Genomic DNA, 13,432 nt, shown 5'->3' on the forward strand with positions numbered 1-13,432 from the left:
TTCCCATACTCTCCCTACCTAGCTATCATCCAAAACTTCGGTGTAACAATAATTTTAGAGTTACAAAAACTGAGTACTAAAGCAGATTAAATATCGTTAACAGAAAGCATGTTTCTATTCTCTAAGGAAGATGGCGAAATTAGCCACAGCAACTGTGTGTTAATGAGAATGCCTATGTAAAAGTCTACAGAGGCCTACAGTTGTTGGCCGGCAACAGCTATATCGGGTAGCCACTTACAAGTTAGAATTCTATAAACACAGGAAAGATGCACTTAACTTGTGATGCAAATTAGGGCAACGAAGGGGGGGGGAGGTGAGAGAGAGAGAGAGAGAGAAAGAGAGAGATACTCGTGCAAACGGGTATCGAAGATTCCTCCCAGCCTCGTAAACTCGGTGTAGATGCTAACTACAGCCTCTTCATTTCCTAATAAGGAGTTAGCAAAGAGTGGATGTGCTTACCCATTTGACTAAGCGTTCCATGATGTAGAATCCGAACATCCGAGGACTTGGAGTCCTCCAATAACAGAAGGAGATTTGAGTAAACAAGAAGAGGAGAGAACTAGGGGTATGAAAGGATTCCTTGCAGGCCAGAAGAGAAAAAAAGAGAGGGAGCTGGAATCAATGGGACCAGTGGAGATCGGACAAGGGAAAAAGAGGTTAACCATCAATCGAGAGCGAAGGATCACGTGCAGGAATGGAATCCTTTATCCCACACTCCACTTTAAAATCTCGTCCTTTATCTAAACCTTGGTTTTCCAATAAATGTGCTAAGGCTGTTCAAGAGAAGAACGTTGCATATCGTAATTGGCTTGTTTCCAATTGTTCAGTTTAATTTTTCCCCACACCCAAGCTCGCAACAATTGTAAATCAGTCCAAACTAGATTTTGAACAGGCTAAGAGTAGAAAACTTGCTTCTTACCCTAATGGTTGCCGAGCATTCTGGTCTCTTGCCAAAGCTACTGGCAGAAACTTTAGCCCATCTCTGCTTCCACCTCTGTCAAAACCTGATGGTTCTGTTGTCACTTCAACTAAGGATAAAGCTGACCTGCTAGCATCCCATTTTTCTCCCAACTCCTGTATTAATGATCTTGGTAAAACACCTCCCACCATTCCCAACACGCTACATTCAATGCCTCCTGTGGTCTTCTGTCAAAAGGATGTCAGAAGGATTTTAATGAATCTTGATGCTAAGAAAGCTCCAGGTTCTGATCGTGTTTCTCCACTTGTTCTCAAAACCTGTGCTCCTGAACTTACTCCTGTTTTTTGCTGCCTTTTTTCACTTCTGTATTCCAAAGATGTTTTTCCTTCTGCTTGGAAATTTGCTCATATCCAGCCAGTTCCCAAAAAGGGGGACAAATCCCTCCCATCCAATTACTTCTAATCTTTCTAAAGTAATGTAGAAATCAATTAACCGCCAACTCAAACTACCTAGAAACCTCCGGTTTGATCAACGATTTCTGTCAGTGTCGATCCACTGGTGATATTCTGGCTTATGTTACCCATTTATGGACAAATTCATTAGAAATGTTCGGTGAAATACACAAGCAGTTGCTCTTGATATCTCAAAGGCTTTCGATCGAGTTTGTCATAAAGGTCTTCTAAACAAGCTTCACCTTCTGGTCTGCCAACTGTTTTTTTGTAATTGGTTATCGAGTTTTCTCTCTGATTGCTCACTGAGGGTGATGGTAGATGGCTCTCTGTCTTCTAACTTCTCCACTAATGCTGGTGTCCCCAAAGTTCAGATCTTTCCCCCACTCTTTTCCTCTTGTATATTAATGACTGGATTGACTGGAAATCCTATCCATAGTTTTGCCAATGATAGCACATTGCATTCTACTTTCCATTTTGAGAAATCCTGCCCTGCTCAATCACCTTCAACTACTTGAATATCCACTACCAATTCCTTAAATGCCAATCTCCAGGTAATCCTCCAGCAGGGCAAAGACAACTTAGTTGATTTCAATCCTTCTAAAACTCAGTCTTGTCTTATATCTCGCAAAAAGGATTCTTCTGCTCCTATGTTAATATCTTTGGTGACACTCCGCAATTTCAAGGCAAAATGATATAACTCTTTTGGGGATTACACTGACTTCTAATCTCTCTTGGCATAAGCACATTACAAATATTGCTTCCTCTGCATCTAAAAAATTGTTTTTCTCTTTCACTCTCTGCATTACTTTTCTTCCAAACAGCTATTCACTCTGTACAAATCGCAAATCCGCCCTACCGTGGAATACTGTTTCCACATCTGGAGCGTTGCCCCCAAAACCTCTTTGCAGCTTCTAGATTCCATTCAGAAGACGGCAGTTAGATTAATTGATGACTCCTGTCTAACAGTCTCTCCACTCGCTGTCTCACAGGCATACTGTGTCTGCTGCATGCCTTTTCTACAGATACTTCCATGGGCACTGTTCTTCTGAATTGGCTTCTATAATTCCCGCTCTCTGTTTCAAAACAGTCCGAACATGTGTCGCCAACATTCATTTACTGTCCATCTAGCTTCAAACTCACAGAACCAACTTTTCATCTTCCTCGTTTATTCATTCAACTGCTGTTTTCTGGAACAACCTTTCTTCGTGGGCATTTCCTGAAAATTACAGTCTACAGAAGTTCAAGTCTAATGTCAATAAATATCTTCTTGTCTTCTCAACCTCCAACCCAAGCATGGTACTAAGTACTATAGGTTCTAATACCTCTCGTGTTTGGAGCTTTTCATAAAAAAAAAAAAAAAACTGCCATCCGAAATTTAGTAGGTGCCACCAAAGATGATTACATAACAAAAAATCCTTCTGATTTCACCATCCATTCACTCCAAATGTTTGTCTAGTTCTGCCTTGAACTTATTTAAGTTGTAGACCTCCACTACTACAGATGGAAGTTTGTTCCAACTATCAACCATCCGGTGGCTAAAGGCAAATTTCTGTACACATACAAGTGTGTTTCCTTAATTTGAATTTATGTTCCCTCAGGTGAGTAATCCTGGCCTTATACACCTCAATTAGATCACCTCGCAGGTGCCTAGTCTCCAGATGCTGCAATTTAATCCCGGCGGCTGACATCTGGTGAGAATGGGCTTGGCACAACCAGGGTCCTGAACTGGATATCATCATTCTTCTCTTCTTGGGGATTCTCTTCTACTTCTCTCTCTCTCTCTCTCTCTCTCTCTCTCTCTCTCTCTCTCTCTCGGGAATTTTTTTTTTTGTTTTTTTTTGGCTGGTGCAGCATAAGCCTCAGGCTTCCTTGCACCATATAGTTAACAATAATAATAATTTGCAAAACTTAAGCCTTTCTTGGTAACAGCAACCCTTTGTTCCACTCACCAATCTCATTGCCCTTTTCTGTACTCGTTTTAGCAGCTCTACATCCTTCATAAAATGAGGCTTCCAGACCTGTATACAGTACTCAAGGTGTGGCCTGACCATTGCTTTGTACAAGGGAATAATCACCTTATCCCTGCTAGAAAAATTCCTGTATAAGCTAGCCTCCCTATTCAAGCAAGCAAGCAAGCGTTCACGCTTGCCTGCCCATTCAATGTAGAGATTCTCGTCATATTCTTCATATCTTCTATATTACTATAATGATATAGATTACTCCCAATTCTCACTACACAGATTCTATGCTGGCAGACGTAGCTTCATGCTCAGCAAAAGCTCTTTTAGTGCTCACGCTAATTTTGATAAGCTTGACCTCTCCATCTCTACTATCTTCCCTAAATACATTATCACCAATTTCTGAGTAATGGCAAGTTTCTGGGTTTTTTTTTTTTTTTTTTGTTAGTTGTTGCAGCATCAGCTTCAGTGGCCATATTGCACCTCCCAAGATTTTCGCTTTTTCTACTCTGATCCAAGCCCGGGGCAGGATTCGAACCCACGATCTTTGGGTTGCTAGGCAGGCACTTTACCCACTCGGCTAGCCCGGTCGACACGAGTTTCTCTTAGCCATGTTATATCAGCATTAATTGTCCTAACCATGAGTTCAAATTTGGCCAGTTTATTGATAACATTCCCGACTTTACTATCAACACAGTTAAGACTAAGTAATTTTCTATAGCTTACAACACTGAAACATCTCTTAAAAGTTATTTAGGTTTGTATCCCAAGCTTTATGTTTCCCCTCATTTGAAACATTGCTACCCTAAGAACATCTTATCAAGATCAGCTGTTATGGCAACAAACAAGAATTCATGAGGTGATTGCAAGAATTACTTTGACACATATCAGATAAATGCATATCTAAAATACCTTTCTCACCCCCCCTAACTTTAAGGGTTAAGCAGTTCCTGAACCCTTAAAGTATCCTCAATGATACTGGCAAAAATCCTTGCACCAACTATGTTAAAATGAATACTATCTGAACAAAATAGATTCCTTCAAACGTGGGCCACGGTGATAAAAAAATCTTCCCCAGAGCCTTGCATAGTCCCTCAAGTCTCAAGTTAATTCACAAGGCTTTGCATATAATCGCTCCTATAGTGAACAGGCAGAATTTCAGACACACACACACATTCTGGCCTAACATGCAGTATTTTTTCTGCATAGTCCTATATTTATCCAACAGATGGTCAGATCATGTACATTTAATATCATTAGTCCCCACATGAATAATAATTCTCTCTTTAACTCCCTTAAAATCTGACAAACTGTTGGTAACATCATCAATTGTTGCTCCTGGCAAACACACTGTGGTTCTGGACCACCTATCTTTATTACAAAAAATGTTACCGTTTCCTTGACAATAGAATCTCCCAATAAAACTATACCACCTTCGTCCCGAGCAGTCTGCACTTAACTATTCTTTTCTGGTACCCGAATTGGGGATGCATCATTTGGCAGGTCAGGAGATACTTGAGTCCCTGACGAGCTCCCAGTTATATTTGTTTCTGTGGCAAGCACTCATTTCCTCAGTGACTCAAATTCTTTTCGTAATGCACCAAGTTGTAATTTGAGATTGGTACACTTCTTACATCAGTTGCAAAGAAAAGAATTGCCAGATGAGTTAGGTCTGTCTACTAGACCACTCTTGGGAATAAATGCCACAGAGAAAACAGTGAAAGCATTACTCATGCCAGAAATTAAGGCAGGCATTTCCGTTTTGAGTCCCAATGTCCCTGGACTTTGTATTTTAAGTGGATCTAGTAGAAACCATAATTTAAGTAAAATTATTAGAAAGTAAAACTTTCTAAGTAAAACTTTAGAAAGATTATTAAATTAAAATTTACAATATATTACAGAATTTATGTTAACAAAATATTGCAGAAATTAAACCGTTGACAAAACTAAATCACTAAAGAAGTTAAATTTAAGCTCCGAACAAAAGTTACGAAATTCCCGCCAAAATATTGATAACAAAGGCTATCTGAATATTAAGCTGTAGCTTTCCAAATACTTTACAAATTTAAACTTACATTATATACTATGGAATTTAAATTAACAAAGTATTACAGAAATTACACTGCTGACAAAACTTTTTATCACTAGTAAAATTAAATTTAAGCTACTAAACGGAAGTTATGAAGTTCACGCTAAAATATCGATACCAAAGCCTATCTGAATATTAAGCTATAGCTTTCCAAACATTTATCTAAATACAAAAATAAACAAACCTACGTGACTATAGGAATTGAATATTAAGCTATAGCTTTCCAAATATTTATAAACTAATCTACATGACTAGAGGAATTTGAACTATATATTACTACAGTTTAGTATATTAAAATAAAAAAACCTCAAAATTATTTCAAAACTAACCTGCATGAAGAGCTTCAGAAATACGCAGCCACACATTATAGCCTCAAACCCACAGAATCCATTGTTTAATTAAAAACTTATGCAATCACTATACACGTTTGTGCAATTTTACTAGAATGCTATTGTATCCTAAATTTGGTATACTTAAATATCACTCATCCAGTAACTAATAGATACAAATGATGTTCATGCTGTACTGTGCAAAAGTGGGCTGTATAATGATATTAATTAGGCCAAGATGTGAAGATAAAGAAATTAAATAAAATAAAAAGCATGAAATAAAAAATTAATTTATTCAGTGACAAATAAATGTTTGCAATATTAAGTCTTCAATTTAATATCCTTCTCCAAAAAAACTGTACTATAATGCCTGCCACTGATCAAAACATTTTAAGCAGTTGGTATGGTTTCACTGGATTTCTTGAATCAACTCAACAAAATTTTTTTCCTTCGAGGTCCTGTTTTAATTTCAAGAATAGCCAAGATTTGCTTGGTATGAAATCATGTAGATACTGTCATTGTAAAATATGTTATTGTCAGTGAAACTGATGGATAGCAAGTGATGCATGATACAACACATTGTTATGAATGAGCCAACCATTTTGCTTTTTAGGTTCATTATTATATATGCATGAGGTGCCTATTGTCTTCACCATGTCCATCTGTCCACCTATAACAACGACCGCTGTAGGCGGGTCAAGTGCGAGGATACATAAGTATATGTGCTTTGAGTGACTGGGGTTCAAGCCCGTGACTGCTAAACACGGTGCTGTTTCTTGTATCCTTTTGATCTTGGGATCTCCTCTGAGTGTGTGGTTGTCCCAGACTATAAACAGATAATTTATTTATTATTCATTAGATTCATTTTCATAAAATTTTATATTTTGCTCTTTAGAGTGATTTGTTGAGCCTTCCAAAATTACATTAAAATCAGACCAAAAGAAATCTGGCAATTATTATTTAATTTTTCCATACATATCACATAGGCTATTTGTATATCGTACATTGCAGCCAAAGCACTGGATGTTTGTTGCCATTCACTGATTGGAAGAGTGGACAAAGAACTATGGTGGATGCACCTAATGAAATGCTCTCAGTTTGCACATAAGTCATCACTTTACACTTTTTTTTTTTTTAAATAAGTCATGAATTATTACTATTTGTTAATGTGTTTGAATACATTAACTTGTTATCCCCCTCCACCATCATTCTTTTTAAAAAATGCCTTGGTAACTATAAGAAAACTTTTTTTGGTGCTAATGTGCAATGCATAATGATATTATGCACTGCACATTAGCTCAGTATAATCCCTTCAATTTCATCATAACACTGAATCTATGAGGTTTTGGTTATCTTTTTGAAGTAAACAAGCTATTCCAAGTTGTGGGACCCCAATTCAGACTTCAAATTTTATTTTACACATACTCCATATTATCTGCACCAAAACTCTATATCTAATTAATCATGACTCTGAACAACTAGGTTTTGTGGTGGGGGGGGGGAAGAGAGGATATACAAATTACCTATACTTTAGACTGATACAAAATACTTATTATTTACTTATACAAAATATATTACTTATATTTTACTTATACAAAATATTTATTATTCAGCAATATGTTACAGCACTTTTACCAAAGCTTTGATCACTTGCAAATTGGATTAAATATAATTTGCAAAAGAGACACATTTTGCAAATTATATTTGTAAGTGTCAAACTCAGTGACCAACTTTCTTAACTGCTTTCTAATTGGTTCAAAGTTACCCATCTAATAAATATTTGATTTTTATTCAAAAATAAAATAAATGATGAAGGGCAAAAAAATGCAAACTGTTACTCTGCTCAACAGCAATCAAGGGCCGGTAGGGTCTCAATTGCATTTTAAGTGGAGTGTAACATCTAAATATTTAAACAATGTGCACTAAAATAATAACTGTTTTTCCAATAGCTAGCAAAACACACATTATACAAACCTTTAAAGACTGCCTCTTGGTAACATAATTCTCAGAATTTAAAAGATGTTGATAATGGCTGAACACCTTATCATAGTTGCTTTCCAAAAATTCTGCAGCCAGAATTTTATGCCGAGTCAAAACCTCCTGTAACACAAACAACTTTGAAGTTATACTTGAAATTGCACATATAATAATAATAAGTAAAACTCAATCCACTTTTCTTTACACTCAGTTGTTTTGTATTTGATTTATTTATTAAGTTATTAAGTGACCACTGAACATATATTATACTCTTTAATGGAATGTATGCCAATCGTCTAATTCAATTTTTAAGACAAGGGATAGGGATGTTATGTTGAACAAACATTTATTTACAGCTTCACTGAAAAATGTAACAAAAATAACAGACTGGTGAAGTTTATCGCTTCACCAGAGCATATACCTTAGTTTTTTAAACTTTCAAATGATACCATCTTTAAAATGTCAGAAGGCTGAAAATACTTATTCGTAAATTTGACTCAATCAGCATGTTATTTTACAATTTTAAATAAAACATATAAATTTCTATTTATTTATGCATTTTTTCTAGCAATGTACACTGCCATAAAATATGTACAACTTGAGACTGAACCCACATAACCCTATTTTGTAGCCATGGAAGCTAACCAAGGCTAGCCTAAAACTTTAGTAGAAACATTCACAGAATGTATTACTATGTGTGGCACAGAAACAGGCAATTATAAAAGCTGTTTCCCTGTCCAAAACTGGCGTCAACATCACAGAATTAAAGATTTTATATAAATAATGACAGCATTATCAGAACTTATTTCAGCACACTATTTTAAAATCAGTTATAATACTGCAGTACTATCAGCTCATGCAATTAAAACATAGATTAAGAAGTTTGAGGAAATTGGTTCTGCCCTAAAAAAATAAGTTCCCGTGGAAAACAGAAGTGTATGTACACCAGAAAACCTCACTGCTATTAGGCCACCCACCAATGGATTCCACACATCAATATGCAGTTTCAGTAAACATTTCAGACAAACGTTCACAACACACATTTTAAATTTCTAGTGTATGTACTGAAAGATTGTGATTACATTATGCAGTAAAATTTCTGTCACCAATTGCATACTCTTCTGATGAGAATGAAGACTTTATTCACAATTTGTTTATGAATGATGAAGCCCATTTGCAGCTTTCCAAATTTGCTAACTAAGCAAATCTCTACAGGTCAGACAAAACACCATCAATTTCACCACAAACTTTAACAATGTCAAGGTTACAGTATAGTGCAAAAATATGGAGAAATGATACAGATAACACTTTAGCACAATGGCAAAATGTAGAAGGGAGCAAACAGAGTCAAAAATCTGGAGAGTTGTAGCTATATTATGCACTCCATTATTCCTTTTGCTTCAAAGGTGGTATTGTACTTAATTACACTCTGATATTTCTTATCGGAGGCACCATAATTTAGAATGCTGCTCATGTTTAAATATCTCTACCACGTTCTGATAAAAATCACTTACTAACTCTAATGTTCCCTCAGCCATGTGCAAAACTAATGCCCTTACCTGTGCAATAGTGTCTATAGCTTTCATATCATTTCTTCTTGGAAATAAACAGTTTTACTCTGATCCTGGTTTGCATGACTCATTTTGTAAATATATCTGCAATAAATGAATTATCCTGCATTAAAGTTATTGTTTGATCCTTCTACTCATAAAAATATGATGCTATGATACCAAATGTTGCAACTTCACATTCTACTATAACCTTCAAACTGTGCAACAGTGTTTCACGCAGTTCTGTAGGATTTCTTTTAAGACTAACCAGAATAATAGAGATATTTGAAGGGAAGAGATTTTTGTAATTGAATATCACTGAATTAAAAGAAAAAGATTCTGTAAAAAATCAAAGTGATTGATACACACTTGCTATGTTGCATTATCAAAAATTAGAAAGTTGACTAACAAAGCAAGAGAGCACATGTGCCTCACTTAGTTTCTAAGAGCTAATGCATGACTTAAGTTTTTTTTAGTCATCAATTTGGTCAAATGATATTTCAAAATAAAAACCATTAGCCCAAACTATTAATGTTTCCCCATAGACTGCTGGTAAAAACTACATATGTGATCCATGCACATTTATAAACAGCATAAAGGTTAACTTTTCTTTACCTATTCTTGATTAGATTAAAAAGAAAAATTCAACTGCTTCAAATTCAACTAAAAAAAAATTTTAAAAAGAAGGAAAGAAATTACTCACCTTAAAAGTTGAGAATGCATCTGATGCTATATCGAAAGTAGATACCTCCACATATTTGAAAAAGTTAAAAAAATCATCAGAATATAATATTATCTTAGCCAGTGCTTCATACTGGATACATTCCCTTAGCATTGTGCCACTGTTTAAAGCAATATCTTGCTTCTCGTACCTTAAAAATTGGGAAAGAATCTGCTATACATGCCTATCTTTCATATCTATATAAATTCAAACAAGAAATATATATCCTAATTTGAAAATTAAACATCTGCAATATATAGAAATCACAATTACAACAAAGCTACACATACAGTATTTTACTTAGGACCTAAGACCCAAACATATATTGCTCGCGACCCCCTTTATTAAATATAAAATTGACACGATCCCTCAATGCAAACTCCGAGGTAGGATGACCAGACTTTTAGAGAAGCAAAATGGCAATTTATAAATTATGTAGTAGAAAATTTTATTTGAGTACTGAGAAAGGAATAAAAAAATTGTTTCCATTTTAATTTATACATTAAAATAATTGTTTAATATTTTAATTGAATACAGCAAAAACAAAAATCAAATTCTTCAATTAAGATTACAAAACAATAAAAAATTAACAATTACAAAACAAAACAATTAATGATAATGAGCCTGGATAACCGATAATATTCGGTCCATATTTGATGCAATATTTGAAATTACTAATCTCATATCATCTTCCATATCAAGGCTGGAATGCTCTTTTGTTTTTATAGCTATTAATTTTGAGAAACCAACCTCAGATAAATATGTAGACCTGAAAGGTAGCAATGTTTGTATTGCCATTTTCAATAATTCTGGATACTCATCTTGAAGAGAAAGCTAAAAATTTTCACAAGTTGTCATCTTGAAAGAAGCATTTATTGATTCGTCAGACGACAGGTCAATAAGATCTTCCTTTTGCTGAATGGTAATTTTGGGACATGAAGAAATATCAAAAGCAAAGGGATCACGAATCCAATACATTTTTTTCTGGGGGCACATCAAATCATTTGGAAAAATTCTTAATTAGCATTGTTAGGTGGGTGGCAATGATATCCCTAAATTCGAAAATGTCAATATTATAACAAAATCAGAAAAGCATAGGAACATTTCAGTATTATTATGCTCAAATTCGGTTTTCCAAAGATTAAGCTTCCCTTTGAAAGTTTCTACTTTATCACTAAGTATTAATATATTTGTTCCTTGTCCTTGAAGACAAATTTAAATCCTTAAGTTTTTTTAAATATATCAGCAAGGGAACTAAGTTTTCCAAGCCATTTTTGATTTGAAAATGATTGAGCAAGGTTCTCTTTTTTATCCGATAAAAACAAAACCATGTTTGAGGTGAAAAAGACGTCTCAACACTTTACTATTGAACAACCGCCTCACTTTTGTATATAAAAGAAGTTTCATCTCATTCCATTACAACATTACAAAGTATAGTGAAAAGTCTGCTATTTAAGCTTCTACTTTTAATAAAGTTGATCACACTTACTGCATCATTCAAAACTTTGTGCAAATCAGTTTGCATTTCCTTCGTTACTAATACTTCCCTATGTATAATGCAATGATTAAAAACTATATTTGGAGCAATATCCTTTACTTTGCCTTCTAAACTTTATTTAATGCAGTCATCAGTACAAATCTCAACAAAAGTTGTTCTCTGTTAGATTGTTTGTTTGAAAGAAAATATTTATAACATCAAAAATCTTCTGGCCCATCGTTCTTCCTTCCAAAGCTTTGCAAAATAGAAAATCCTCCTAAATATCTCCCTCGTAGCAGTATCCAATATATACAGTAAGTTAAGCAAGTTGGAAACATCTGTGGATTCATCTAACTGTATTGCAAAAATTGGACTTTCTCTCAAATGATTGAATAAACTGAATTTTACGTTGTCTCTGATAATTGTAATACGCTGCGAGACTGTCTCTGGATAGAGGAATAGTATTTAAATCGTTGCTGTACTTTTCTCCATGCATAATTGAAATCATTTTTATTGCAGCAGGCAGAACAACAGATTCAGCAACAGTATGTGATTTAAATTTTTTTCATATTAAATATGAAACTTCCAATGACTGCTCTTAAAGCTCTACAAGGAACTGCTGTATTGTCTTTTGAAAAGGATTCAGTATTTTTCATTAGCTCTGGATGCTTCGTATGCAAGTGTCTATTTTTCATTTAATAGGTTTCATGCTTACCTTAGCTATTTTTTTCATAACATATTATACACAAAGGATGTTGTTCATCATCATCAACAACACTGTAAGTAAAGCCGTACTTCATAAATTCTTCCTGATATTGTCTATTCCAGTGGTGCGCAAACTATGGGGTGCTACCCCCAGAGGGGTCGCAGGACAAATTAAAGGGGTCGCGGCAATTTTTAAATAAAATTAGCTATTGTGTACGTAAAAGCTAAAAAAAACCTATTGTTAAATTATTTTTTTCAATACTGTAGGTGAAGAGACCTTACTACTTGAAAAAAGTCTGAGATGTGAATGAACCCTATTGGCACTTGATTTTTTAGGGTGGTTTCAAGTGTGATGCAGGTGGCCTTCTTACTTAATGTTTTTTTTAGGTAATACGTCTTAATTTGCTCACTAGCTATGGACACACAGAAAGTAGCTGATTAGTGTGACTTCTCAGTATGTATTAATACTTCTCAGTACTACTCGATTACTGAACCATAATCCCTTTAGCTCTTAATTCGTGCTTCCTACAGCAAAAATTTCTGAAATTGCCTAAAGGTTGTTGTTGTTATTTGGTTTTTTAGGAGCATTAGCAACTAAGGTCATATTGCTCGGGGAATATGCAGTGGTCATTCCCTGACTTTTCCACATCCTCTGTATTTGGTGGTGACGGGCTCGAACCCCGGTCTAATCGAGAAGCATGTGCTACGCACTGCTGCTCCTTCCCACCTGGCTACGGAGGCACCTCTTGCCTAAAGGCCAGAGGTGCGAATATACATATGGTGGCAGTAAATAGCAAGTTTGTTGTACGCACGCTTTTTTCTGCTTTCATGTCAACTTGGATCTGTTTTTCATTCTTCTGGTACTTTTTATATTATTGTTGTTTTTAAGAAGAAAAAATACATATTTTTATATATTTTACCATGGATGATTGGGTAATCAGAACAAAACGGTCGAGGAGTGATGGCAGTAATGTTGCTTCAGAAGCTTGAAAGGGCAAGAAATGTATCATGTGAAAATTTGGACACTAATGTTATTTCAAGTGTAGTGCAACCACCAATTTCTAGTAGAGAGCCATCATATTCCAAATCAAAAAGAACAGACAATATCAAGAAGAATTTATAAAGTATGGCTTTACTTACAGTGTTGTTGATGATGAGCAACGTCCTTTGTGCGTAATATGTTACGAAACAAATGGCTAACGAAAGCATGAAAACATACGAAGCATCCAGAGCTAATGAAAAATACTGAATCCTT

At 35.1% G+C, this 13,432-nt stretch overlaps 1 protein-coding gene across 1 annotated transcript in view; it reads right to left on the bottom strand.

Annotated features, from left to right (window-relative positions):
• LOC150091122 (protein Mo25-like) overlaps positions 1-13,432 on the bottom strand; it is a 170,681-nt gene that overhangs the window by 40,716 nt on the left and 116,533 nt on the right. The window contains exons 5-6 of the mRNA XM_090382046.1: positions 9,978-10,146; positions 7,722-7,847 (exon numbers count right to left, since the gene is read on the bottom strand). Of these exons, the coding sequence (XP_090238172.1) occupies positions 7,722-7,847; positions 9,978-10,146 (295 nt within the window). The remainder of the gene's footprint in view (positions 1-7,721; positions 7,848-9,977; positions 10,147-13,432) is intronic.

The sequence above is a fragment of the Mastigoproctus giganteus genome, chromosome 1, assembly GCF_048544385.1.
Source record: "Mastigoproctus giganteus isolate SK-2022 chromosome 1, ASM4854438v1, whole genome shotgun sequence".
NCBI lineage: Eukaryota > Metazoa > Arthropoda > Arachnida > Uropygi > Thelyphonidae > Mastigoproctus > Mastigoproctus giganteus.